Below are 27,832 nucleotides of genomic sequence, written 5' to 3'. Positions count from 1 at the left end.
GGAGAGGGAGGAGGATGGAGTAGGAGGAGGAAAAGAAGAGCCAGGCCTGCATGCAATCCATGGCGGTAAAACCAAATCTACATGGGTGCCACGGGTTACATGCTTGACGGCCGTTTGAAGGTTCACCCAGTGAGCAGTAAAAGTTATATACCTTCCCTGCCTGTGTTTGCTAGACCACATGTCTGTGGTCAGATGTATCTTGGCACCGACACTGTGTGTCAGAGATACATTCACTTGCCGCTGAACATGGCCATATAGCTCTGGGATGCCCTTCTGTGAGAAATATTTCCTTCTTGGGACCTTCCATTGTGGTGTTCTAATGGCCACAAATTTTCGAAAGGCCTCCGAGTCCACCAGTTTATATGGCAGTAGCTGGCGGGCTATCAGTTCTGACAAGCCAGCGGTCAACCGTTGGGTAAGAGGGTTATCTGGCGTCATCATTTTTTTACGCTCGAACATTTGGCCCACGGAAGGCTGCCTTTTTCCAGAAAAACGTGAGGACGGCATGATGGAAGGTGGAGTGGAGGACAATTGAGAGGAGAGAGGAGAAGTAGAAGACGAGGCTGGATGGTGAGAGCCTGGAGTGTGGCTTTGTGGGTTCCGTCGCTCTCACTGGGCTCGGTGATGGCAGCTCATGTGCCTTCTTAAGGCAATAGTCCCTAGGTGAGTGTTGGGCTTACCACGACTTATGCGTTGACTGCAAAGATTGCAGATGGCAACACTATTGTCAGCAGCGGACACGTTAAAAAAAAGCCCACACTGCAGAGCCATGTGCCGGTGTCCTGGGAGCGCCAGATGTGACCATATATGGATGATGCCTCGCTCCTGATACATTAGCAGTCTGCTTTGTCCCTCCTGGGCAATCTAACTTCCGCCTGCTTCTCCTCCATATCTGCTGGTCCATATCTCCCTCTGAACTCACCTCCTCTTCCTCTCTTGTGGGCACCCACGTGACATCACTAGACACGTCATCATCTACGTCACCTTCCCCACCGTTATAATTAGAGATCTCGGAGTAGGCAGCAACCCCGGGGACCAACCTCCTCCTTGGGCTGATCTGGGTACTGTCATCAGACTGCTGAGTGGTGGTTGTTGCTACCTCCCCTTCTTCATACAATGCCAAGAGTGGCTGCGCATCGACAATGTCTTGTGATGGATCGGAAAATAATTCCTGTGACTCAAGTGGAGGGTATATGGTGGTGGTGGTGGTGTTGGTGGTAGTGTCTTTTGGGGTGCACACAGCAGAGAGTGAAGAAGAGGGTGCAGATCAAGAGGATTAGGAGGGTGCAGAAGAGTAAGGCTGAGTGAGCCACTCAACCAAGTCTTGTAATTGAACGCACCTTCTGCAATTTGCCACTTTGGCTCAAGCCTGTTGCTCCTGCCCTACCCCTACCACCCCTGCAGAAGGGCCTGCCTCTTCCTCTGCCTGTCATTTTTTAAATGACCCTGTGACAAAAGTGCAGTATGTATGTGGAAGAAAGTATATAACACCCGCTTCATTCGGTCGTTTTGGGGGGCCACTGGTCTATCACACCAGTTATAATACTTTTTTTTTTAATTGCGTTTGTCACTCTTTGTAGTATCGCTGCAGAACCGCTCAACAGTCACAATGCTGCACAGTGGAAATGCACTATACTATGCTTTCTATATTTGCAAGTATTTTATACGTGTATTACACCCCCATATACTGTACACCTATACCAGTCCCTACACTGAGAAACAACAGCTGCAGAATCGGTCAGTGCACTATAACATGCTTTCTATATTTGAAAGAAAGTATATTATACGTGTACAACCCTATATACTGTACATCTATACCAGTCCTTAAGGCCCGGTTCACACCGCTGCGGGGGGGAGATCCGGATGTGATTCGCACAGCAAATCACATCCGATCTCCGTAGCGATGCGAGTACAGCCATACAGATAGTATGGCTGAATTCGCAGCGCTCCCGCAGCAAACTCGCACGGGACCCTTTTTTGGGTCCGCAACAGAATCGGATCGCATGGGGGTTCACACCATGCGATCCGATTCCTGTGCGAGTCGGCAGATCGCACTGCGATATGCAGACGGATCTGGGGGTGTCATTAACATAACATTGACACTCCCAGCCGTCCGCATAGGGCAGTGTGAACTGCCGGCGGGAGGTGTGCGATGCGGGTAAACGCCGCGGATTTGCGGCGTTCCCGCATCGCTATAGTGTGAACCCGGCCTTAAAGGACCTTTGTGGACCTAGTAGCTAGTCATTTGCAGACTGTCCCTGCTCCAAAACACCAAATTGTTTCTCAGTCCCTACACTGATAAAAGACAGCTGCAGAATCGGGCAGCACTCAGCACAGCAGTCAGCAGTGCACCATAATATACTTTGTATATTTGAAAGAAAGTATATAATAGGTGTATTACAACCCTGTATACTGTACACCTATACCAGTCCTTAAAAGTACTTTTGTGGACCTAATAGTAATAGTTAGTGATTAAACTGACTGTCCCTGCTCCCCACAGCGTTCTTTCCCTACACAAAAGACAGAATGTAAAATGACCACCAGATCAGGTCTATTTATAAGGTAGGGTGTATGTCCAATTGTCCATGTGCTGAAATGTCTCAATTGGCTGTCCTGTACCCCATGATGGATGTGTCATGGGTCAAAGTTCTTCACAATATAAACGCATTTGTCCGCCGCGTGAACAGCGCCAGAAGTGCGCCGGTTTGGCGAATCGCGAACGTCCAAAATTCCCCTCGAACCGACCGCCGGGCAAACCGCAAGGCCATCTCTAATTATTACAACCGCATTTCTTGAAGGATTCAAAAATGCAGCAAAACCGAGATTTTACAAAGGTGCTTTAGTAGATAAATTGAATAATTGCCCCTAAATGACGTACCAGATGTACAGATATATGTACAAGATATTGCATTCTTGAGATAAATACCATATTCATAATAAAGACTACAACTGACTGAGAAATTACATGCTACAATTGAATTTAATGTGTATCATATTTTACTGTATTATGATGACCTTCAATAAGACTAATTATGTCTTCTGCTAGAGGGAACTCCTTGATGTGGTGGACAATAATGAATCTGCAGTGATAGTGGCTCCAACCTCTTCAGGAAAAACCTATGCTTCTTACTACTGCATGGAGAAAGTGCTAAGACAAAGCAATGAATCAGTTGTGGTTTATGTTTCTCCTACTAAGGTAAAGTAATATTTAACATAAAATAAAACAACTTAAAGAGAAACATGGGAGTATTACTTTTTAAAGAATCATACTTACCTAGGTAGATACAGCATCTGTCCCCCGCCGGCTGTAAGATTGAGAACCCAGTGATCAAACATCGCTGATCGCTCGGTTCTCACAGCTTCAAGAGCAGAGTTGGTGAGTGATCATCAGTCACCAGCTTTCTTTGCTGCCCCCCCCCCAAGCTCACTGGAACGCTAGGCTGTGGAGGTGGTGGGAGTGGCCAGCTCAGGCTCTCTGTGGCTTGTTGAGAGGCTGAGCCGGGTGTTGGTCCAGGCATGTGGGCAGATCCTGACATATGGTTATGATCTTTCCTGAGCCTGGACCAGCTCTGTCATGTCAACCAACAGAAGTTGATCATTGAATGGACAAGCTGCAAAGCTTTTTTCGATCAGCGTTTAGGCAGGTTGAAAAGGTGTGTGGCTTAATTAGCCAGCATCTGGTCTAAGCTATGGAAAGGGGTAATTGCATTCAGCTCAGTCCGGCCTTTTGGTTCTGGCTGTCCCACCTGTGATATAAAAGAGGAAACAGAGTAGACCAGGGGGGAGAACTGGAGCGAGAACGAGAACGCGTGTACCGATGGGTTGCAATGTTGTAGGCTTTTCATAGAGCTGCTGAAGAAACCGGGAATTGTGGAGGACATCCCAGCCTTAGACAATGCCATAATGGACTCTCACCTCATGGAGGTATGCCTGGGCAACTAAATTATCTTAGTTAGGGTTAGGGACAGAACGTTGTTCAATTTGACCTGTATGCTGCATCATATTTAGTTAAATTATATTAACCTTTATGAGCCTGGTCTGAAGTTACTCAAAGAGGTGCCTATCGGTTCTGGCATATTTCAAAGACCCTGTAAAGCACGACAGGGTATGAAGGAACACGACTGTTACAAAAAGGGCTAACTCAGCAAGACAAGGAAGAGTAATGAAGTTGCCAAGGGTAACCAACCACAGTTCAAGACACTAAGCAACCAGTTGCTAAAGAAGAACTTTACCCATAACAACTTGATAAAAAATAATATTCTTTAGCAAGAAACATGCATTTCACAATAATAATTATGCTACCAAAATGAGTGCGTGCTGTATTTGTCCCCAGCATTGCTCCTGTTTCTTCTTGCTGGAGGGTCAAATTTTACTGAAGCCCAGAGCCCCCCGAGCAGAAGTAAATCATAAAGCAGAACTAAACTCATCAATTTAACGGTTTCAAAAAACAGTTACATTCCTGGAATGCCGAGATTGATAATTGTCACATTTGCTTGTGTCCACAGCCAAACTGTCAAACCATCAAATGGCAGTTGCAGATCAACCAGAAGCATCTTCCCAGGCTGTAAAGGATAGGAGGGTTTAATTCCACTCTAACCACTTGCTGCTAAATCACGTACTTGTACATCATTTGACGTCAAGTGGTTGCAGGCATGGGTGCAGGCTCTGGGCATCCCTCCTAATGCAAACATACAAGTTACAGATTGTAGTGACTTGGGACAAGTTGCTTTCCAGAGACACTTTATTTTTTACTGCACAGAGTGAAGGATCATCTCTAATTGGTGAACTGGTTTAATATTCGATTTTTCACATGACCACCATCTCTGCCTGGTCCCTGGCATTGATGAGCAGGCTCAGCATAAATGGTATCCCACATGCAGGACAAGTAGACCCTGCCCACAGCATGGCATAGTCAGAGAGGAGACACCGCTTACAAGCAGCTGCAGTCACTGATCAGTGTTTCCTTATGGTGCTGCATCCCGCTGTCAGAATACAATGTCCAATGGTGGAAATAGTGGAAAAATTTAACTGTCTATGAGCAGGTTTAGAATTCTATTTGGTATGTTGGATACAATTATAACAAAATAGTGCAATTGGCTACATATCGCAATGATAGATAAAGTGCAAGACAAATTTCATTCATAAATAAATATATATAAAAACCTAAATTAATTATGCCACTTGTGCGAAAATAAATAAAACAATTATTGGGTGATATAAAAAAATAAATAAATCCACATTAAAAGGTGCAACTGTAGGTGATTATATCACTGTGCAAAATATATACGTGAATGATTCATATAGTGACTGGTATAGAAAAATATATGAAATAAAATTGACAATAAATTTAAACTAACAAAAAATAGTGGTTTCAGATCTTCTAGCTAAACAAATAGCCAGTGCGGTATGGACTTTTTTTATTGTTTTTTTAAAAAATAGTCCAATGTGCAATATAGGTGCAGACGTGCAAAGTGTATCGCTGTCTTTAACTTATAGGTGACACTGTGTCTTTAAGTGCAAATACACAAGAAAATCTTCAGCGTCACTGACACCCGTGGTAAAATTGAATGGTTACCTTACTGCTGTAAGGCAGACAGCATATAGCAGATAAAGGAGGGGGGTAAGGTTCCCTTCAACTTGGTCCTTTCCTGGATGTCCGTTCTCACTCTTAAGTGCAGACAGGGGAGGTAGGGGAAGGGGGTAAGGGTAATCCTTGTTTTCCTCTCTTTCCACTGGGTGCTTCAAATGGTGTAGTTCTCAGTGTGCATTAAAAAGATATAAAGGAGGTCCACCATAGTGTAGTATTTTAAAATCAAGATCAATACTTTAATTTAACATAAGGAAAAGCACTCAAATTTTTTCAGGGGGTTGCAGTACTATTAAAAAACGAGCGCCGAGCTCGTGTCACTGCCTGAGCGTTTGTTCCGTTCTGTTCTCTGAATAGCCTCGGATCCTACGCGTTACGTCACACGTGACTTCAACTGGGATTGAAGTCAGGTGTGACGTAACGCGTAGGATCCGAGGCTATTCAGAGAACAGAACGGAACAAACGCTCAGGCAGTGACACGAGCTCGGCGCTCGTTTTTTAATAGTACTGCAACCCCCTGAAAAAATGTGAGTGCTTTTCCTTATGTTAAATTAAAGTATTGATCTTGATTTTAAAATACTACACTATGGTGGACCTCCTTTATATCTTTTTAATGCACACTGAGAACTACACCATTTGAAGCACCCAGTGGAAAGAGAGGAAAACAAGGATTACCCTTACCCCCTTCCCCTACCTCCCCTGTCTGCACTTAAGAGTGAGAACGGACATCCAGGAAAGGACCAAGTTGAAGGGAACCTTACCCCCCTCCTTTATCTGCTATATGCTGTCTGCCTTACAGCAGTAAGGTAACCATTCAATTTTACCACGGGTGTCAGTGACGCTGAAGATTTTCTTGTGTATTTGCACTTAAAGGCACAGTGTCACCTATAAGTTAAAGACAGCAATACACAGCGTTTCAGCGCAACACTTTGCACGTCTGCACCTATATTGCACATTGGACTATTTTTTAAAAAAACAATAAAAAAAGTCCATACCGCACTGGCTATTTGTTTAGCTAGAAGATCTGAAACCACTATTTTTTGTTAGTTTAAATTTATTGTCAATTTTATTTCATATATTTTTCTATACCAGTCACTATATGAATCATTCACGTATATATTTTGCACAGTGATATAATCACCTACAGTTGCACCTTTTAATGTGGATTTATTTATTTTTTTATATCACCCAATAATTGTTTTATTTATTTTCGCATAATTAATTTAGGTTTTTATATATATTTATTTATGAATGAAATTTGTCTTGCACTTTATCTATCATTGCGATATGTAGCCAATTGCACTATTTTGTTATAATTGTATCCAACATACCAAATAGGAGCGCAACACCACCCCCTCTCCCTTTTATAGTGTACACAATTTGGACGTGAGTTTGGTCCATACGGTGTATGCAGCACCTGTTTCTTTGTTACTCACAAATCCATTTTAGCGCAGGAGTACTCACTTTTACACAGGTTTAGAATTCAGTGCAGTATATACATTAACATTCTGCTAATCATATTCTGCTCTTGTGCATTTACATGGTTATAGATCTTCTTGTTTATGTCTTGTATCTATATACCAGAGGTTGCAATATCCTATATAACGTTTCCTTTCTGTATAACAGGCTCTTGTAAATCAGGTTGTAGCCACTGTAACAAGTATGTTCAACAAAGATCTAACAAATGGTATGGCATTATGTGGAGTTTTCACAAGGGATTATCGCACCGATGCACTAAATTGTCAGGTGTGTATCATCCATTCCCACTTACAATTGTTTTAAAATAAATGAACAGATTTTTTAATTTTAAATACAGGCAAAACTTGTTTTCCTTCACTGTGGATGGAATGGGGAAGGTTTAGGGCCTCTATCATGTTTGTATTTTTGTCTCTGTTCCTGCTAAGGCCCCTTTCACACATGCGGACCGTTCAGATCCGCCTGTCAATTTTTTAGGTGGATCTGAACGGTCGCTCCATACAACTCTGTGGAGCGACGGATGTCAGCGTTGACATGTCCGCTGACATCCGATCCCCCCCGATCTGATCCGCTCCACAAAATCCAGACGGATGGAGACTCTATTTTCCATCCGTCTGGCAGATCGGAGTGGACTCTCTGACAGGTCCGTCCCTGCACAGAGTGCAGAGACGGACTTGTCACCCGCCGGCTCAGCGGGGATCAATGGAGCGATCCCCGCTGAGCAAGCGGATGCTAAATACGGACAGCCCCATGTGAAAGGGGCCTAAGGAGATTCACTCATTTATCTGTCCTGGTGTCACCGAGACATAAAGCAAGGGGAAGTTCAAAACTTTAGAGTTGTTATCAGAACAAGAGGTGAGGGTAAATCTTCCAATGGGGCACCTATTTATGTGACAATCGTCTAAAGTGGGGTACACACGATAAGAAAATTGGGCGAAAGATTGTCTGATTTTCCTTGTTGTTTCACAGCAAATCGGAACCGAGTAAATAAATATTGTACGGAATTACTCATATGACAAATACAAATAATATACTAGTGCGCACAACCCCTAACAAATACTGATTAATCCTAAAAAGTGCCTACTCAATATCAAAGGAAGCTGCCAACATAAATAAAGTTCTCAACACTATCTTATCAGATGCATATAAAAGTATGTAGCGCTACCTTTTTCCCCTAGCAATTTCCCCTACATGTGTGTCTGACCCTGGGTCTTTCATTGAGGTGAGAGGCTGGGGGAAACGGGAGGTGCACTGGTGGAGCACTGAAGGTGGATTGTCCCACATGTTTGTGAAGCACGTTTTCATCTGTGTGTACATGGCATGATTTTGATATAAATCAACACGCTTGGATATTGAGTCTATTGAACAAGCACTGGAACATTAGTTTGAACATTTATATGGACATTTTCTTTTCTTCCTTTTTTAGATATTTTTAGTGTGATTGTGTCACACAAAATTTTGTGATTTTTGCACATGTTATGCGATTTCTTGCACATTTTATGCGATTTTTAGTTATCACTTTGGATATAGGTGATTTTGCACTTTACAGTTATTATACACAATTGTGTTGTGCATGTGTATGTAAGCACAGTGTTTTGCTTTTTGCACATTCATTTTGATTACAGTTTGTTATTTATTTCACTTGTTAGGTATTTATTTAAAAAGGTAGCGCTACATACTTTTATATGCAACTCATATGACAAAACCTTTTTTTTGTTGTTGTTTTTTTTTGATCACGAACAGTCTTTAGTTTCTGATTTTTTTTTCGTATATGAAAACTGTACAAAAACAGATATTCCCATACAAGAAAAAAGTTTGTCCCTTTGGAAATTTTTGTTCAGAAGGTCAGAATAGCCTGTCGAAAGTTGTCTAAACACTATCGTTCTTCGGATGAAAATGTTCGCCCAATTTTCTTATAGTGTGTACGAGCCTTTAGACAGAATTTCTCTGGTTTTAGGGAGATTTTCTCTTATTTCCTGTTGTGTCTAAAGAAAAGGAAGTGAAGAGAAATCTACCCAGGAGGACACATACAGCAAGCCTTAACTTGACAAGGACTTTTAATGCTTCTTCACTCTAGCTACAACTAAAAGAAAGCAAGTTTTATCATGCATACACTTAAAAGGTAACTGCACTTTTGTGGGGAAAAAATAGCAAATAAAAAAATAATAATATAGCATATAATGTATGATTGCTACTCGAGTGATTTTGTAATTGATTGTTATTAGAAATTACCTTTCCTTTTCAATCTGCAGCTCTGTAAATTTCTGTAACCTGCGATGCAATATGGCTACCTGGAGGTGTTCGTACAGAACACCCCCCAGAAACACAATTTTCTTCTTGTGTGATTGACTCACTGATCTTCCCAGAAGTCTGCACTAAGATACAGTACATGTCAGATTTCAGGCATCCTCTGCAACAAAAATGTCATCCCAATAGGAAATCATGTATAAAGGAATGCAGACCCTACAGTTTTCCTCAATAGAGCCCTGCAGGTGTAGCAGTTGTTTGATAATCATTAGATCCACTTTCCACATGGACACAGACAAACACAGGGATTTCTTTCAAATAACAAAAGGTAGGAAACTGCAACAAAGTTTATTAAAATCCTTGTAATGTGCATAGATCACCCAGAGGGGAGCTACGCTTTACAGTGTAGAGAAGTTATCATAGTCTACTTTGATACAACAAAAAATGGAACAATATCAAAGCACCAAACACAAGTTGAATTTGTCATATTGCCAGCGCCTTAAATAATAAGAATATTTGTATAAAATGCAAACATTAATTTAGTGAATTGATGTTAAAAACGTTTACTGCTACTCCATCAGAATGTCCGACCGTGTGTACAAGGGCTTAGACCCCTTTCACACCACCAAGCCTATAGCATCGGCGGTAAAACGCGACTATTTTTAGCGGCGTTTTACCCTCGGATTTGCAGCGCATTTTGGCCGCTAGCGGGGCTCTTTTACCCCCCGCTAGTGGCCGAGAAAGTGTTAAAACCACCCGCAATACGCCGCAATATGTGCGTTTTGCCGGCGGTAATACAGCCCTCGGGGCTTTCACACTGGAGACAAAGGAGCAGCAGTTTGAGGGCGGATTGCAGGCGCTATTTCTAACGCTATAGCGCCTGCAAAACGCCCTCGGTGTGAAAGGGGTCTTAGAATGATCAGGCATGGAACACCGCACGTAATAAAAAATGCAAAGGTCAGGAGTCTGTACCATAGTCCTGCCCACTGGTCAGTTGGAGGCAAAAAGTTCCCTCTATCCCTTCACAGGCATTTAAACAAAAGAACCTTGCACCAAAGAAAATAAATAATCTTTAACAAAACAATTGCCAGCAGCAGTGTAAATGTGAGCTGACTAGTGTCACTAAGCAATGAAATGGTAGGACACCGCGCTTAGCAAGTCCAAGTTTCAAACATATTAAACATGAATAAGTCAATCAAACATGTTATTCAATATAAATATCCCACTGGTTAACCACCTCAATACAGTGCAGTTACACCCCCTTCCTGACCAGATCAATTTTCAGCTTTCAGCTCTCTCACAGTTTGAATGACAATTACTCAGTCATCCAACACTGTATCCATATGAAACTTGCGTCCTTTTTTCCACACAAATAGAGCTTTCTTTTAGTGGTATTTAATCACTAGTGGGTTTTTTATTTTTTGTGCTATAAATAAAATAAAATGTAAATTTTGTGAAAACAATGCCTTTTTCTTTGTTTCTGTCATAAATTTTTGCTAATTAGTAATTTTTCTTCATAAATTTTGGCCAAAATTTATACTGCTACATATCTTTGGTAAAAATAACCCACATTAGTATATATTATTTGGTCTTTGTGAAAACTATGGTGCCAATCACTAAAAATTGATCACTTCTGATCAGGCCTTCAGTACATCAGGTGTACCTCATTTCTTGAGACACTAACAAGTCAGGAAAGTACAAATACCCCCCAAATGACCCCTTTTTACAAAGTAGACATTCCAAGGTATTAAGTAAGTAGCATGGGGAGTTTTTTTAAGTTGTCATTTTTTCCCACAATTCTTTGCAAAATGAAGATTTTTTTTTTTATTATTTTTTTTTTTACAAAATTGTCATATTATCAGGTTATTTCTCACACACAGCATATGCACACAACAAATTACACCCCAAAATACATTCTGCTACTCTTCCCGAGTACGGCGATACCACATGTGTGAGACTTTTACACAGCCTGGCCACATACAGAGCACCAACATTGAAGTAGTACCTTCAGACGTTCTACGAGCAAAAATGACGCATCTCATTTCTCAACCACCTATTACACTTTTGAAGGCCCTGGAGTACCAGGACAATGGAATTTCCCATAAAATGACCCCATTTTGGAAAGCAAACACCCCAACGTATAATCTGTGAGGCATAATGAGTCTGGTATGACGAAACATGTCGGGGACGTGGCTATCTGGCGAACACTATTGAGTTACTAGCTTGTGTATGTGACGGCGGGAGGTGATGCTGGACGGAGGGCACGGAGTAAGCTGGTTAAGGCGCCCTAATCAAAAACACGAACCTGCTATGTGGGACCAGGCAGGATACGTGAGGAGGGGTGATAAATAGCTGCCCGTTTCCCTGTTTAAGGGGTCCGCTGTGACCACCAATGTCCCGGCATACTCAAGCACCTGTTGAAGTTTAAGTGTGAAGTGGATTGATCTTTTGATGTGGCTTATTCTTTCACTGTTCATGTGAGTGCATAGAGATTGGTTTTAAAGATTAAAGTGTTTTAACGTTATTACACCATTGGAGGCTTCCATTGTTATTTCTTATACTTCTAATCAGAAGAGATCCAGGGATACAGACTGCGATATTGGAATGCCCCATAGTGTTCATCTTCTAAGGGGAGTCAAAGTGTTATTAGCCAAGCACGCGTCTGTAAGGCTTAATAGCTGGTGAGTGTACTCACAACGGGGGATTCACAATCACAGAAGGTGTGGTGAAGGAGCAAAATAGTTGTTTTGGACACCAACTATCACTTTCACATGGATTACTTACAGTGGACTGATTTAGAGTTTTAATCTATAATTGCCTTTGGTGATGTAATTTCTTGCACAGTTGTGTGATTGATTTATGTTGTGGGGTTCACTATTTTTTAAGTATAGATATATGCAAATTTATATATCTTCATTCACATAAAGTGGGTGGAATTTAGAGTGATGCACTTACAGTATATGTATTTCTGATTGCACATACACATGCGATTATATATATTATTTCACGTGTGGGAGTATTTATAATTGAGGCAGATAGTGTGTGCTATTATTCACATGTTTATAGCACTACGTGGCATTATTTATTTGTTCATATAAAAAGAAACAATTTTGATGCACCTATTTGACAAGTCACAAGACTGCTCTAACTGCCAATGAGAAAAAGTATTTAGCAGTTTATATTTGCATTTCTATGTTCTGGGTACTGTGGGGGACCAGATATAGTGATCCAGGGTCCTGGGTTTATTAACACTAAGTTTTTTTTTGTGCAGCACCAGGCACATAGCTTGCCTCTAAAGAAGTGTGTCCCATGTCTGACTAGTTGCTGCATAGTAAACAAATCTTCTCCCAAATGCCACTAGGTCTTCCCTACAGTGCTGATCTTCTAGCACTGCAAGTGTGAAAAATGGGTGCTTCTCATGCTCCTCTTCTGCTATTCTCCATTCATATACCCCATACTGTTCTTTCCCAGAGTGCATCGTGTTCTGTGATTGGAGAAAGTGGATCCTATCTATCATCTGCTCCTCCTCCATTCACAGAATGCACTGCATTCTGGGAAAGAACTGTAAAAGTTCCATGAATGAACAAGGCCAGTGGAAGGCGGGGGTGAGCAGCGCAACTATTTCTAAAGCAAAATAGCTGATGTTAACCCCAGCAGCACCAGAAAATTGGTGCTGCGGGGAGGACCTAGTGGCATTGGGGAGAAGATTTCTACACTATGCAGCAGTCAGCCAGACATAGGACAGACTTCATTAAAGGTAAGCTATGCCCCTGGTGCTGCATAGCAAAACACAATTTTAACTAAATTTCAGCTTTAAAGTCATACCTGGCTGTATTAAATAATAATAAATAATAATAAATTAAAATAAATGTAATAATAAAAAAGTTCTTATACTGTATTTACCAATGCCACATATGGAAATAAAGGTATTACCAACATAAGCCAATAGGATGGTTGTTTGTTTTACCTGTACCTACCAATGAAAGCCTATTTATGAGCTGCCACTTTAAGTCATGTGTTGCTGTCAGGAGAGCCCATGACAATGGATAAGATCACAACAGATGTCATTTTTTTTTTTTTATAATTACAGTATATACATGGCATCATTACTCTGTACATGTGCTTTTATGCAGGTACTGGTGACAGTTCCACAATGTTTGGAAATTCTTCTGTTATGTCCTCATCGCCAGGATTGGGTGAAAAAAATCAAATATTTAATATTTGATGAGGTACGTATCATTCTAGATTACATAAATAATGTAAGTGGTGAACAAAAATAATATTATTGTTTAGTGTGTCACACAATAGCAAATGAGAGTTTTCTGGAATGAAACCTAAATGAGACAAGTCAGGGCTGGATTTACCATTAGGCAAAGTGGACCTGTGCCTTTAGGCAGACAAGTGAAAGAGGGGTCTCTTCCTCTATAATTACCAGCCACACGATTTTTCCCACATTTCTAGAAAAACAGTTGTAGACAAAGTGAGCTGCTCTAGGTGCCAGCTGTTGTGTGCCTACAGCCTTCAGTGAAAGAATCCCAGCCTGTATCAGGGCCACTACAAGTAGAGCAGAGTTTCATATTCCGTCAATGGTTCACCAGCCTTACATGGTTGAGCAACTGTTGTGGTTTAGTGAATTTGTCCATTGAGTTAAACAATTTTTTTTTTTTTAAGTTTGTGTTTATAAGTGTTGTGATTTACCTTTCTTTGAATCTGAAAAATATATTTTTACAATGCAAGGTACACTGCTTGGGAGGAGAGCTTGGAGCTGAAGTTTGGGAGCACATACTAGTCATGATTCGTTGTCCATTCTTGGCTTTATCTGCCACAATTAGCAACCCAGAGCACCTCACTGAGTGAGTATATACAGTTTATTATAAATACAAACTCTGTGGTCTATGGAAGTACTTGGTGCACGTGCCTCACTGAAGCTTAATGTTGTATATTCACAAATTTTCGTAACATCATCTTCTGTATGGCACCAGACACCTTTACAGACATCTCAAGATATATAAACATATTGACTGTGTTCATGCAAGAGGAGAACATCACTTATAACAGAACAGGTATTAAAGTGAATGCACATGGCTAGACACGAGATGGATACCTTTAACCAATTGCCTACTGGGCACTTTTATCCCCTTTACTCCCCTTTCAGCTTTCAGTGGTGTCACACTTTGAATGATAATTATGCGGTCATGCAACCCTGTACCCAGTTTTTTCTATAATTTTTTTCACATAAATAGAGCTTTCTTTTGGTGGTATTTGATCACCACTGGATTTTTTATTTTTTTGCTAAACAAACGATAAAAGACTGAAAAAAAAATGTTTTCATAGTTTGTTATTCAATTTTGCAAACAAGTATTTTTTCTCCTTCACTGATATGCGCTTATGAAGCTGCACTGATGGGCACTAATAGGTGGCACTGATGGTCTCTGATAGATGGCACTGATAAGTGGCACTGATAGGCAGCACTCATAGGTGGCACTGGTGGGAACTGATAGGTGGCACTGATAGGCAGCACTGATAGGTGACACTGATGATGAGGCACTAATTGGCAGCACTGATGAGCACTGATTGGCAGCACTGGTGAGCACTGTTGGGACTGTACTGATTATCAGGACACTAATAATCAGTGCCTTGATTATCAGTGCCAATGTCCCTTTAACACAACCCTGTTATCGGCTTTCTTATTCTCTTCTCCCCCTGACAGTGTGAGGAGAAAAAAAGGCAATAACTGGCTTGTGTTAACATCCATGACCATAAAGGGCCAATCACAGCAGTAAAGGGCTGCTGTGATTGGCCCCTTACCCTGATCTGTGATCAACTGAGTCCTTTGGACACAGTGATCACAGAGCGTGCCACCCGCATGCCACAGGGAGCGCGTGGGAAGTGCGATCATGGGAGGATGTCAATAGGATGCCCTCCTGGCAAAGCAAGTCGGCACAGTTTGGAGAACATGCATTTTAAATGTATCACCATAATCATCAAATTCTTGTGTAATCCCTATGGGACTAAGTGTATGGAGCACTCTGTCCCATTTAGATCTGTTCTATGGCTACTGAGCTAGTGTGGCCCACAGCATGCCTTCAACACCACCGCCACTGTTTGTCCATAATGCTCATAAGGAGAAAAATTTTAATAAGGTTTGAGTAAAAGTGTTTACATAAAAGAGGGGCATCACAGTGCACACAAAAGAGAGAAGGCTAACAAAAATGTCAATGCTGCCATCTTCCAGCCTGAGCCTCTTTTGCTGTACCCCTCTTCCATTGTCTATGTACACCGGAGTACAGACAGCTGGGCCAAGATCTGCCCACCAGCTATTTTGGGGGAGAAAGACTAGAGTAATAACTGGTGACCTGATTTGTTGTAATTGATGGTATGCCCTGGAGACAAACTTCGTAATTTACAAAAACACAAGCCACCAACTAGAATTCTGGTCTCTCTCCAGAATAGCAAGCAGGCAGGTCTGGGCTCGATTGTCTGTCTGGTGTACAAGGATGATATTAAAGCTCATGGTCAAATGTTTTATAGCTATTTTTCTCTTAGGATATGTTAAGGAATGTTATGTTTGCCCGGCAAAAGGGAACAAGGAAAGACAGGCCCGAAGCAAAAAAAATAATAGGCGTAGGGCCTCATGATACAAGGCATAACAGGCAAGGGGGGTTAATGTTAATAAGGGAGTATGTAGAGGTCACCTACGGTGATTGGCTGGTGGCATTAGGAAGCCGGGGCTGCTGGGGAGGCTTTGTCTCATTTGCAGCTGGACAGGTTCCAGGAGTTGTCACCGGATGTTGAGCAACACGGAGTGCCTTGGCAAATGTGGCTGTGAGCTGTGGCAAATTGCATTGGGGTCACTGCCAACTTGCTACATAACTCCTTGAGTGCATCCGCATGGTCAGCGTATTCCAAGTGTAAAGTTTGGAGGATTGTAGCTCCACAGGACTGAGTTTAAAGCCGGTAAAACTTTAAAACAAAAAGGCTTTTATTTTCAGCGGGGGAATAAAAATAAGGCTTCCAGCAGCACACAAGCATACCAATACAAAATAAAGTCTGCTTATCTTCAGCACAAAGTAAAAATGTAAAAAGGCACATGCAGTTTATGTGGATGGGTTTTCACCCCAAGGTTTTAGCAGTCCTTGTAGGCTAGATCAGCAGTCTCCAGCACACTTACAGCTCTCCCAACAGGTGTCTCCACACAACTCCTCCTCAGCAAACATAGCTAACACTACTTTCTGTCTATAACCACTTCAATACAGGGCACTTACACCCCCTTCCTGCCCAGACAAATTTTCAGCTTTCAGCACTGTGACAAAATCTACCTACACGCCGCTTGAGTGCTTTCGTCATATATCACTTCCTCCCAGTCTGAATATAGATATCAGATATTCCAACCGCTCCCAAACACAAAACAAGATGAGACTTGTTTCACTGCTGACATGGACTCTTTATTAGAAAAATAATACAGTCTTTTTATACACTTTTAACACAAGGGGTTAGATAACGAGGTAGAGCTGGCTCTTGGATACTCTCCCCTCCCCTCTAGTAAACACATTGCAGACAACTTTATAATTAGCATGTTAATTAACACAAACAACAATATGTGAAATACTCTGTGTCAAGCCAGACTGTGTCAAGCCAGAGCATTTACATTATAGAAGACAACAAAAGGAGGCTGCTGGGACTGTGTACAACGTGAATGCCGGTAACAGGGGACTGAGGCTTGGAACACATGCAAGGTTACCTGTTGGGAAACACATGCTGGTCTAAAGCGTACACTGTATTCATGGCTGGATTTCTTTCTTAAGATCTGGTTTAAACTCTGAGACCCCTGCAAGACCAAGCATAGCCTCTCTATATTCTCACAGGTCCTCAAGGGTAGGTTCCCCTTCGTCGCCAAACACAGAACGATCTGTAAGGCTCTCCCACAGCAATCCAGGGCCTCCAAAGTCATATCCCTCTGGAGAGCATTCTGTTGTCTCCCCTAAATATCCCTGCTCTGCATGCCATTGCAGAGCCCAATAATGTTTGTCCAGCTCTATCTCCTGCTGGACCAGCCTGTCAAACTCAGTCACCCATTTCTCCTGTGGCCGTTCTCCCAGGAATGTCATCCACAATGCCCGTTGGTGACTGGCCCATTGCTCTTGGGTTGGAAAGCACTTGCCCTGTTTTATACCAGGGCTCCAATCCAGAGCTTCACCCAAATCTGCTGCCTGAGCTCCAGGTATTCATCCTCAGACACAGTCCTGGTGTATACTGAAAGGACCATCTGCAGCAGCGCCGGGAACTCTGGGCTGGGATGACTGAAGTCTGCTATCCTGATCTTGGATTCAGGTGGAGGTTTGGATGTCCCAGACTGCAGGAAGCATCCCACTGCTGCCACCAATGGGAAACGTCCCTACACTCCGCTTGAGTGCTTTCGTCATATACCACTTCCTCCCAGTCTGAATATAGATATCAGATATTCCAATCACTCCCAAGCACAAAACAAGATGAGACTTGTTTCACTGCTGACATGGACTCTTTATTAGAAAAAGAATACAGTCTTTTTACAAGGGGTTCGATAATGAGGTAGGGCTGGCTCCTAGATACTCCCCTCTAGCAAACACTTGGCAGACAACTATATAATTAGCATGTTAATTAACACAAACAACAATAGGTGAAATACTGTGTCAAGCCAGACTAGACTCATTTACATTATAGAAGACAACAGACAGGTGGCTGGAGTTGATGAAATTAGCATCTAACAGTTTGTGTTCCAACAGTACAATTCAGTCACTATTGCTAATATGGCATATACATATCCAGTGTCTGTGTGTCTTGGGGGGGGGGGCATGGACCTGAATCCAAAGTAACACCCCCTTAGGGGTCCCCAGGCATACAGCTCACAAAAAGCACCATTCCCCCAAATGGCAGGGACCATAATCGCAAAGCTAGAGGCTGGCATTCAGTCCCCTCCAAAATCCTCTGTCCCAGGTGAGTCTGTCACAAGCACTCTCACAATTTGAATGACAAATTATCAGTCATGCAACACTGTACCCATATGAAATATGCGTCCTTTTTTTCACACAAATAGAGCTTTCTTTTGGTGGTATTTAATCACTAGTGGGTTTTTTATTTTTTGTGCTATAAATAAAAAAAGACAGTAAATTTTGTGAAAAAAATGCCTCTTTGTTTCTGTCATAAAATTTTGCAATTTAGTAATTTTTCTTTATACATTTTGGTCAAAATCTATACTGCTACATATCTTTGGTAAAAAAAAACAAAAAAAAAAACAAATTTGTGTATATTATTTGGTCTTTGTGAAAGTTAGAGTCTACAAACTATGGTGCCAATCACTGAAAATGTATCACATCTGATCACACCTGATGTACTAAAAGCTTATTTCATTTCTTGAGAGACACTAACAAGTCAGGAAAGTACAAATGCCACCCAAGTGACCCCTTTTTAGAAAGTAGACATTCCAAGGTATTAAGTAAGTAGCATGGTGAGTTTTTTTAAGTTGTAATTTTTTCCCACAATTCTTTGCAAAATGAAATTTTTGTTTTTACAAAATTGTCATATTAACAGGTTATTTCTCTCACAGAGCATATGCATACAACAAATTACGCCCCAAAATACACTCTGCTACTTTATAATACCACATGTGTGTCACTTTTACACAGCCTGCCCACATACAAAGGCCCGAAATTGAAGTAGCACCTTCAGGGGTTCTATGAGCATAAATTACACATCTAATTTCTCAACCACCTATTACACTTTTGAAGGCCCTGGAGTCCCAGAACAATGGAATTTCCCACAAAATTACCCCATTTTGGAAAGCAAACACCCCAACATATAATCTATGACAGGGCTCAAATTTTCAAGTCCTGAGCTACTAGCCAGGCCTCAAAGGTTACTCCCCATCAGTTGCCCCGCCCAACCCCTACCCTGCCCTGACCCTAAACCCACCCTCATAAATTATCTCATGAAATTACACTTTAATGTTTTATGCAATTAAGTTATAAAAATATTAACAACTTTATCCATACCCATCAATGCAGCTTGCCTGTGCCCGCTAATGCAGCCTGTGTCCACCATGTGCAGCCTGTGTCCACCATGTGCAGCCTGTGTCCACCATGTAAATTTTAAATGTAAATGCAAAGTCACCTAACTAAGTGTATGTGAACATCAACCTACACACAGTAAGAAACCTTATCATATATAAAAAAATATAATTACTTTCAAAAGAAAGCATAAATACTGTATGTTATTTAAACTTAACTCATTCCTCTATGGATCACTCTGCATACATATTCCTCATATTCAATAGGCATATGTCTATTCATATATTTGGTTGCAATGAAAGATATAAAAATACAAATACAATAAACCAAAAAGTCTGTTACAAATGCCAGAAACCAAAAAGTCCATCAATGTTTCAATAATAGTTCATTGTCCAAACCAAAATAATGCAAGAAGAAAAATATATATAAATATGTAGCAAGTGTTGCTAGCAGATCATTCAGAATCTCAGTCCACCACCACACCTCCTGTGCAATTCCTTATGGGTTATGCACTTACCAGAAGCACCTGGTTCAAAAGCACATCTCTTATCAACAGATGACCGATCGTATCTTCAGCTCTCACATATAACAAGGCATCGGATATATCCCATCTGTTATGTATGTTATGTATCGGATGGGTGGTGACAGGTACTTTGATGAGTGGTGACAGGTTCTCTTTATTGGGGGGCGGCAATCAGTGTGATTGGTGTACACTGTAAGCGGTAACGATCGGTGTGAGGAGGACCCGGTGACATCTCATTACCGCTTTGTGTTTACATTTAGTGATTGGCTGTGAAAGGATCACAGACGATCAACGTGGTAAACAGCCTCTGGCCAATGGCTGTTTACTGGCGTTGGTGACAAGCAGTGTTCCCGGGAACACGCTGCCACCGACGCGCACGCTCGCTATTGTGCGCATGCGCCATGCAAAGTGGGGAGGTTCCATCTGTGACTTCATCACGGCCGACCATGCCCAATGGCTCTTCACCCTCCTTGGTGACAGTACAGGGCTGTGTGCACACGATCGCTTAAATGGACAGATGTCATATGACGTCCTCCCAGAACGAGAGCCGTCCCGCCCGACTGTCATATGATGGTGGGCAGATGGCAAGCGGTTAAGAGCTGCTTCTGGGAGGCTCTTAACCCTGTGTGTGTTGGAATCCCTGTAGTCAGTGGTGAAGGCCCTTTCAACCCTAATATCACTTCAGGGCCTCTAAAATTCCGGGTCCCAAATATCTCTCTATTAGCACAGAGAGAACTGTGAGTGAGTCCTCTCCTGATGGCTATTCCCAGGAATTCCTCACCCATCCTGGGTGACCCCCTGAATGCTTCCTAACTTCCCTTAAAGAGACCATAACCCAAATATCAGTGCTATATAGCACCCGCCCAGGACCAAACCTTGGCATCCTGTACACAAGGTATGGCAGAAGTGGAGGGATATTTTGGCTCGGGTGGGAGTTGAGATGGTCAGTATGGAATTTCCATCCCTGTTGTTATATTTCATCTGTTTAAATTTTGAACAGGGGGTGTCTGTCTCAGACATCAACCGTAAGTTGGCAGGTTTGGCATTCCTGTTCAAATGATTGGGTGTCCAGGATATTACAAAGGATTTTCTTATTCGACAGACCCACTTTTGTAATGTTGCAGGAAGTATGGGTTCAGGCAGGTTCCGTGTGCGACTCTGTGTACTGAATATGTTTTTGTTCAGGATGGCGTTTGTTCTGGCGTTTTTTGGGGCTCTTCGGATTAGTGAGTTGGACAGTCCGTCTAACACGGCGCATGGTGGGCTGTTGGCGAATGAAGTAAGTTGTTGCGATTGTGGGGGGTTAAGTGGGGGGTTCCTCCATTTGCCCAGTCATGGTGGTGGAGGACTTTGGGCGGTTACACCCGCAGCATGATGGCTCTTTTCTTATGCACCAGGACGGATGTAAAAATTTCAGTTTGTAGCTGTATTTCAGCGTTGCCTGATCGCATCAGGTTTCGATGCTCAGAGTTACTCCTTCTGCATTGGGGCAGCTATGGAAGCAACTTGGTGGGGGTTGGACGAGTCCATTTTGAAGCGTATAACAGATGGTAATCCGATTGCTTTAAAATGTATGTGCTTCCAAACTCATCCTTCATCGCCCCATGGCACAGGGAGGCCTGGGATTGCCTGATATCTGGTTATACTATCTGGCTGCTAGATTGGCTCAGACGGCGCAATGGCATGCACCCACTGGAGGGGTGCCTTGGCTTAAATTTGAAATGCAATCCATACGCCCATATTTGCTTCCGGGCCTCCTGTGGCAGGAGGGTCTGAGGCCGAGTGACCTGACACCTCGTAATGTTATTGTCGGCCATTCCTATTACCTTTGGTCTCTTTATCGACTTAAATTTAAATTAAGCCCTACTAGACCCAGGATGGCATCATTTCTGGGCGATAGGAGATTCCCACTGGCTTTTGAGTCTCCTGGCGCCTTTAGATGGTGGGTCCAGAATTCATTGGTCACCCTGCGCGATCTACATGACAACACTGTCAACTTCGTCTCCTTCTCACAACTCCGTGCGCGTTATGAGATACCCCATGGGGAGTTTTATAAATTTCTTCAAATCCGCCATTTTTTTCACACACACTATAGAACCCCCCAGGTCCCGGTCTGTGCACAGTTTGAATCTATATGTTATCGCCACTCAAGGGATAGAGGTATTATCTCTACGCTCTACAAATACCTAATTGAAACACAACAGCCGGGGAAATCCAGGGCTATGATCTTGTGGGAAACGGATCTGGCCACGGAGTTCTCAGACGAGGACTGGCGAGCTATGTTCCAGAATATGCATAGGTGTGCCAGATCAATGGCTGTTAAGGACACTGTAGTGAAGCTGCACACACGCTGGTACCTGACCCCCACCAGAGTCCATCGGTTTTATCCCTCGGTCTCTGACCTTTGTTTTAGAGGTTGCCAGTTGACGGGCTCAATACTGCATATCTTTTGGAGTTGCCCCCTCCTAAAGCCCATCTGGGACCAGGTTGCCACCATAATGACCACGATTTTAGGACATAGGATAGATCTCACGGCCGAACAATGCCTATTATTTGCTCCGATTCAGGGGATCTCGCTACCGGTTCAGAGGTTACTCCATACCCTATTCTGTGCTATTCATTGGATGGTAGCCTTACACTGGCGCACGCACTTGCTTCCCTGGGCGCAGGTTTTGTATAGGATGGACTCTATCCGCCTTATGGAGCGCATCCATCACACTATAATGGACACCATGCACAAGCATACTGCTAAATGGGCCAAGTGGCCCATCAACAATGATTCCGCTAGAGTGGGGCCTTTACAGGGTCCCCCTCCGGTGATGGTTTAAAATCTGGATGGAGCTCACTACCGGCGGGATGGAGCATAGTCACCTTTTCCCTCCGCTTTAATTTCTGAATATGCAAGGTCACCAGGGGAGGACCACCGTTATTCACTGAGCAGTACTTAGACGAGTTATTGTGATGCAGAGAAACGATTTGAACAGGCTCATATTTGAATAGTCAGCGGTTTAGTTTACCATTTATTTCAAGTTAAGTTAATTTGAAGTGGACAACCCGTCTCTTAATATCAGCAATTCGGTAACTGGACTAGTTAGAGCTAGTCGAGTAGGATCAATTACGGGTTTTCCTTATGGTTTCTTTTTTTTTTTTTTGGTTGTTTATTACTAATGATGCTGCTTAATTTCTTCTGTTTTCTACAATGGAATGTATCAGTATTTTGATCTATATAACAGCATTGTATCTGCCTTTGTTATATTGTTTGCTGCATTATGACCAAATAAAAACGTTTGTATTAAAAAATGTATGTGCTTCCTGAACTGATCTATTAGGTCCTGTATGTTTTCTTGTCCTATGTATTGGTTGTTGGTGGATTGATTTCTGCCATGTTTTCTTTGTCGTCTTTCTTTACATGCCCTGTTGCGTGGCTGGGAATAATGAAGTATTAAAGGTGATACCCATATCTGAATGGGGTTATGGGATGCCTTCCAAGATCGGCAACCTAGTTTAGATATATTACGGTACTGGATTTTGATTGTTTCAGTTTTAATGTTATTGTTCATTTGTTAATAAAATGGCCAAACAGACAGTTTTCTCGGTGTCAAGTGTCATTTGTTATAAACAGAGTTTGGGAGGTTCAAGTGTAGTAGGAGGTTGGAGTTATACATCTGGGGTACCCTAAACAAGACAGGCCCGAAGCAAAAAATAAAAATAAATAGGTGTAGGGCCTCATGATAGAGGGGACAGGGCATAACAGGCAACAGGGGGTTCATGTTAATAAGGGAGTATGTAGAGGTCACCTACAGTGATTGGCTTGTGGCTTCAGGAAGGCAGGGACTGTTGGGGATGAACATGTGCAAGACAAACACCACAGCAGACCCGTGCTGAAGCACAGAAGATCTGGAATTCCCTCCCTCCCTCCCTGACTTATTTGGATTGTGGTTTTCGTGGCTAAATATAAGGAATATAGGCGTGGCGGTTGGGGTCTGTGGAGGCATTACCGATTTTGGAACTGTAATGTTTATCCCTGTGCTGGTGTTGCGTGGATGGGGATAGTTAAGTGAAGTGTGTTTGACCCTGAGCTGGTGTTTTTGCGGCTGGTGATAATTAAGTATTAAGGGTGATACCCAATGTAGCGGGGATATAGTTGTGTATTAATGCAATTAATGTGAAGTACAATGTAAATCTATGGACAATGTTATTCACTAGTATTGGATGCCATCTAGTGACCAAAACTGGAAATGGACTTTAGTTATTTTTCTTTTCTATGGTGTTGATAGATAATAGGAAGTGACTGTGTTTATACTTTGGTCATTTGACCTCATCTACCCAGGAGTCTGTGTGACCTACCCATGAACACTTTGATATGCAGCGCATGATGGGTAGGGTATAAAAGGGACTGCAGCAGCCATATTTGGTCTCTTGGAACCACGTTGCCTGCCTGTGCGGAAATGTGTGTAAGGTTCTCGGACACATTGGTAGATGGTCACCGCAGAGTGCAAACTGGACTGTTTGCTGGGTGACTTGACGTAGCCAAGAGCTGGTGATCAGACCAATGGGGATTGGAGACGCTTGTTGGAGCAACAGAGAGCCGGATCCAATCATGGAGTAACATGGAGCATCTGGCCTAGTCAGCGGAAGCAAGCTGCAGTTGTAGGACTCAAGCCATCACTCAGAACTCTGATCCTATTGGTGAGTGGGTTGTTTAATCTATTACACGTACTTAGACTTACTACTAGGCCCTGCTGGGACCTGTTGTTCCACAGAACCGTAATTTAGCAACTGACACTTAATAGGCTTGAGGCCCATTTCACTTTAGTACCTAAGTGTGATTACAAGTTGCTGGAGTTATACCTGGAGTGTTCTAAGTTAACTTTCTCTACTTACCCCTTTGGATTACAATTATTTGAGGAACTATTTAAGCTAGAGAAGAAAGAGGATAAAGGAGGAAATCCATTAAGTGAGGCCTCACATAGACTTTAAATAAGGGGAGCTCCCAGGTCTAGATAGTAACATACTTGTCTGTTATTTATTATATTTGCCTGTTGACTTATGTTGTGCTGACGTTCTACGTTGGAAAGACAGTGCAAACTCTGTAAACACCTATTTGCTATATTTTCAGTAAAAGTATTCCTGTTTAAGGGTACAAGTTTGTGGTTTACTGTCTTTCCCCACCAGGTGGAGCCAGAGGATCCAGAGGGATAGACACAGGTACATTATACTGTTTACACTGTACTGTATTATTATTGCAACACAGCTGTGCCAAGGGGACAGAGTCATTCAGAAGGGGGGTTTCTCAATAGAGTGCAGGCCCAATTCAAATCAGCAGCTCCTTCGGGGGTCAGTGCTACACCCAATCTGAATGGGGTTATGGGATGCCTCCCAAAATCGGCAACCTAGTTTAGATATTACGGGTACTTCATGTACTTCATGTTCTGTTTTAAGAAATGTTCTCCAGATCTGCGTCAAGTGTCATTTGTTATATACAGAGTTTGGGAGGTTCAAGTGTACCCGAGCCAAGTATTAAACATGTGACAAACATTTTGGGCATTATTTGTTATGCTTGTACAAATGTTGAAATATTCGCAAAGCAATTTTTTACAGACTCTGTAGTATTTTGTACAAATTTGATGTGTAACTGTAACTAAGACTTCTTTATTACTCAGGTGGCTTCAATCAGTAAAAAATTACTGGCAGCAAATTGATAAAAGCGAAGCCAGTCTTGAGGCAAATCCACCTAAAAAAGGAAGACAAAATAAACTGCAAAAAACAAAAAAGAATTCCTACAGAGTTCGATTAGGTAATTTGTGTAAAACAAAGGTTTTCATTTATACATGGTGATTTAATTATATGACATTAAACATTAGTTCAGTGCCATTTGTCTGTACAGGTAGAGTGATTGGCCTTTTTTGATCTGCCTGTTATAGGATTTTGCTCTGAAAAGCATATATAAAGTAGACACAGTTACTAAACACATTAAATGTAATTTCCAAATAATGTAATACATGATGCAAGATCACAGCCTTGTACAGGCACTGAAACAGAGCAGAAATCATATAATATTGCAAAATGTTGAAGTTGCCAAATACTGAGTAGGGAAAGTCAGTGATATTGGAACCATCTATTTAAATTTGCAATTCTGTTCTGTGCCTCGACACTCAAGATAATTATTTAAAAATGGATAATCCCACAACTAATTTTGAACACTTATCACTGTTTGGAAATGTTTTACATTATCTAGATAGTGAACTGGTATACCATTTCTTGTGTGAAGGAAATGCATGCTGGAAGAAATGCATAAGCTGTTGTTGCTGACCTTTCTACAAATTATAGTTTCCTGGCTATCATGCTAATACAGTGGCTTTCATATTCTCCAAGCCACTGATCCAGAACACATATGCAAACAAGAGTTTGGCTTTCCTTGCTTCACGCTTGTCAGTGGCCACAAAGTACAGAAGCCATTAGATCAGCATGACAGCACGATGGCTAGCATTTTCAGAAGGTCAGTCAGTGGTGACATCATACATATGTCCTTTGCTAGTTGTCATTATATACTATGTGCTATTTCTATTTATGACCCTAGCTTTTTGTACTTGGGAAGGTCTAAGCACTCTTGCTGGCCAACTTCACTGATATATCTGTTTTTTTTGTTCTGGCAAAAAGTCAAGTACTACCTTTTTAATATCTCTCGGATAGTTTTAGGTAAACAAATAACTCCAGACAAATCTTACAAATATTTGAATGCTATGTGATTCAACCCACTGGAGTCTGCCCAAAACTCATAATCTGGATCATTTTCTGTGTCTAGTCAGTATCTGGTGTTTGCATTAAGAGATTGGATGAGTTTCCTGGACAGTTGCATCCAACTGATTTCTCCATTCCTAGTAGTACTAACAGTGCACATTTCTTTGAGCACTGTCATGTAACCTTCCTGGGTGCCAGAGAGACAAAGAAAGTAAGGGACACCTTTATGGAATCCAGTTTATTTTTACATTTGATTTACTGAAGTTTCTGCTGTGAAATTAGTGTCACTGTTTTGTATTTATTATATATGTCTTTTGTTTAGTGCATTATGACAAGAGATATAATGACTTGGAAACATATATTTGTTCTGTACAAAATTCCAATGTTACAGCTGAGCATTACCATCCATTTGCTGCTTTAACCATAGACCATGTAAGTATAACTACAATTATCGTTGATGTCCTATTTAACAAACAGTTTGAGTAGTTTTGCTAGTGTATTTTTTCATTCTGAAGAAGTGAAAATACCATTCAATGAAAGTGAGTGCTTGGCTATCCATCAGTCTGCCTCTAATTAAACGTATAATCATTTTATGTTAATGGAATGCATGGCACTAAGTGAATGAAACAGCATTTTATAAACACTTGTTTACTAAAAATAGGTAAAGAACTATGGAATCCCAAAAGATCTTACATGTTCTCCTCGAGAATGCATACAGCTATATGACACCATGGCAAAAGTATGGCCAACATGTGCAAATATGAAGGTAAATTACATCAGTGTATTAAGTTAATTGTAATATCTACAGTTTCCATGCATGTCTTTGGACTTGAATAAATCAGTTTGGCTGATGTATAATGGTATCACCACATGTGTAGTAGGAGCCAATCTATGGGACACTTCAAGTTGCAATGATCATGGAGCAAAATAAGCTAGGGGAAGCCTCCAAGTTCAGGGTATGTTTAGCTTCCAAAATTCTTACAGGGTAGCTTATGGTGATAAACTAAACCCTATTGATTCTCCAGTCTATCTGTGGTTGCCCAATTATAGTTGTTTCAGTAAGCACAATATCAAAATTTTCTTTATCTCTCTTCTTACTTTCTAGAAATAGAATGATTGAACTAATTCAACCCTGATTCAGATCTCTTGGAAGAAAAAGAAAAGAACAATACAAAAATAAAAAATTACTGGAAATCCCTTCAATTCTCTAGAGAT

At 41.7% G+C, this 27,832-nt stretch overlaps 1 protein-coding gene across 2 annotated transcripts in view; it reads left to right on the top strand.

The window, feature by feature from the left end:
- The window catches only part of LOC143975136 (putative ATP-dependent RNA helicase DDX60), a 595,575-nt gene that overhangs the window by 285,935 nt on the left and 281,808 nt on the right, over nucleotides 1-27,832 (top strand). For both annotated transcript variants that reach the window (XM_077477174.1, XM_077477173.1), the window contains exons 17-23: nucleotides 3,047-3,196; nucleotides 7,214-7,333; nucleotides 13,444-13,539; nucleotides 14,048-14,163; nucleotides 25,540-25,673; nucleotides 26,940-27,049; nucleotides 27,279-27,383. In XM_077477174.1, the coding sequence (XP_077333300.1) occupies nucleotides 3,047-3,196; nucleotides 7,214-7,333; nucleotides 13,444-13,539; nucleotides 14,048-14,163; nucleotides 25,540-25,673; nucleotides 26,940-27,049; nucleotides 27,279-27,383 (831 nt within the window). The remainder of the gene's footprint in view (nucleotides 1-3,046; nucleotides 3,197-7,213; nucleotides 7,334-13,443; nucleotides 13,540-14,047; nucleotides 14,164-25,539; nucleotides 25,674-26,939; nucleotides 27,050-27,278; nucleotides 27,384-27,832) is intronic.

This window comes from Lithobates pipiens, unplaced genomic scaffold, assembly GCF_037356315.1.
Source record: "Lithobates pipiens isolate NorthernLeopardFrog02 unplaced genomic scaffold, aLitPip1_a1.2 Scaffold_13, whole genome shotgun sequence".
NCBI classification, from domain to species: domain Eukaryota; kingdom Metazoa; phylum Chordata; class Amphibia; order Anura; family Ranidae; genus Lithobates; species Lithobates pipiens.
This window is presented reverse-complemented; position numbering and strand designations above follow the sequence as displayed.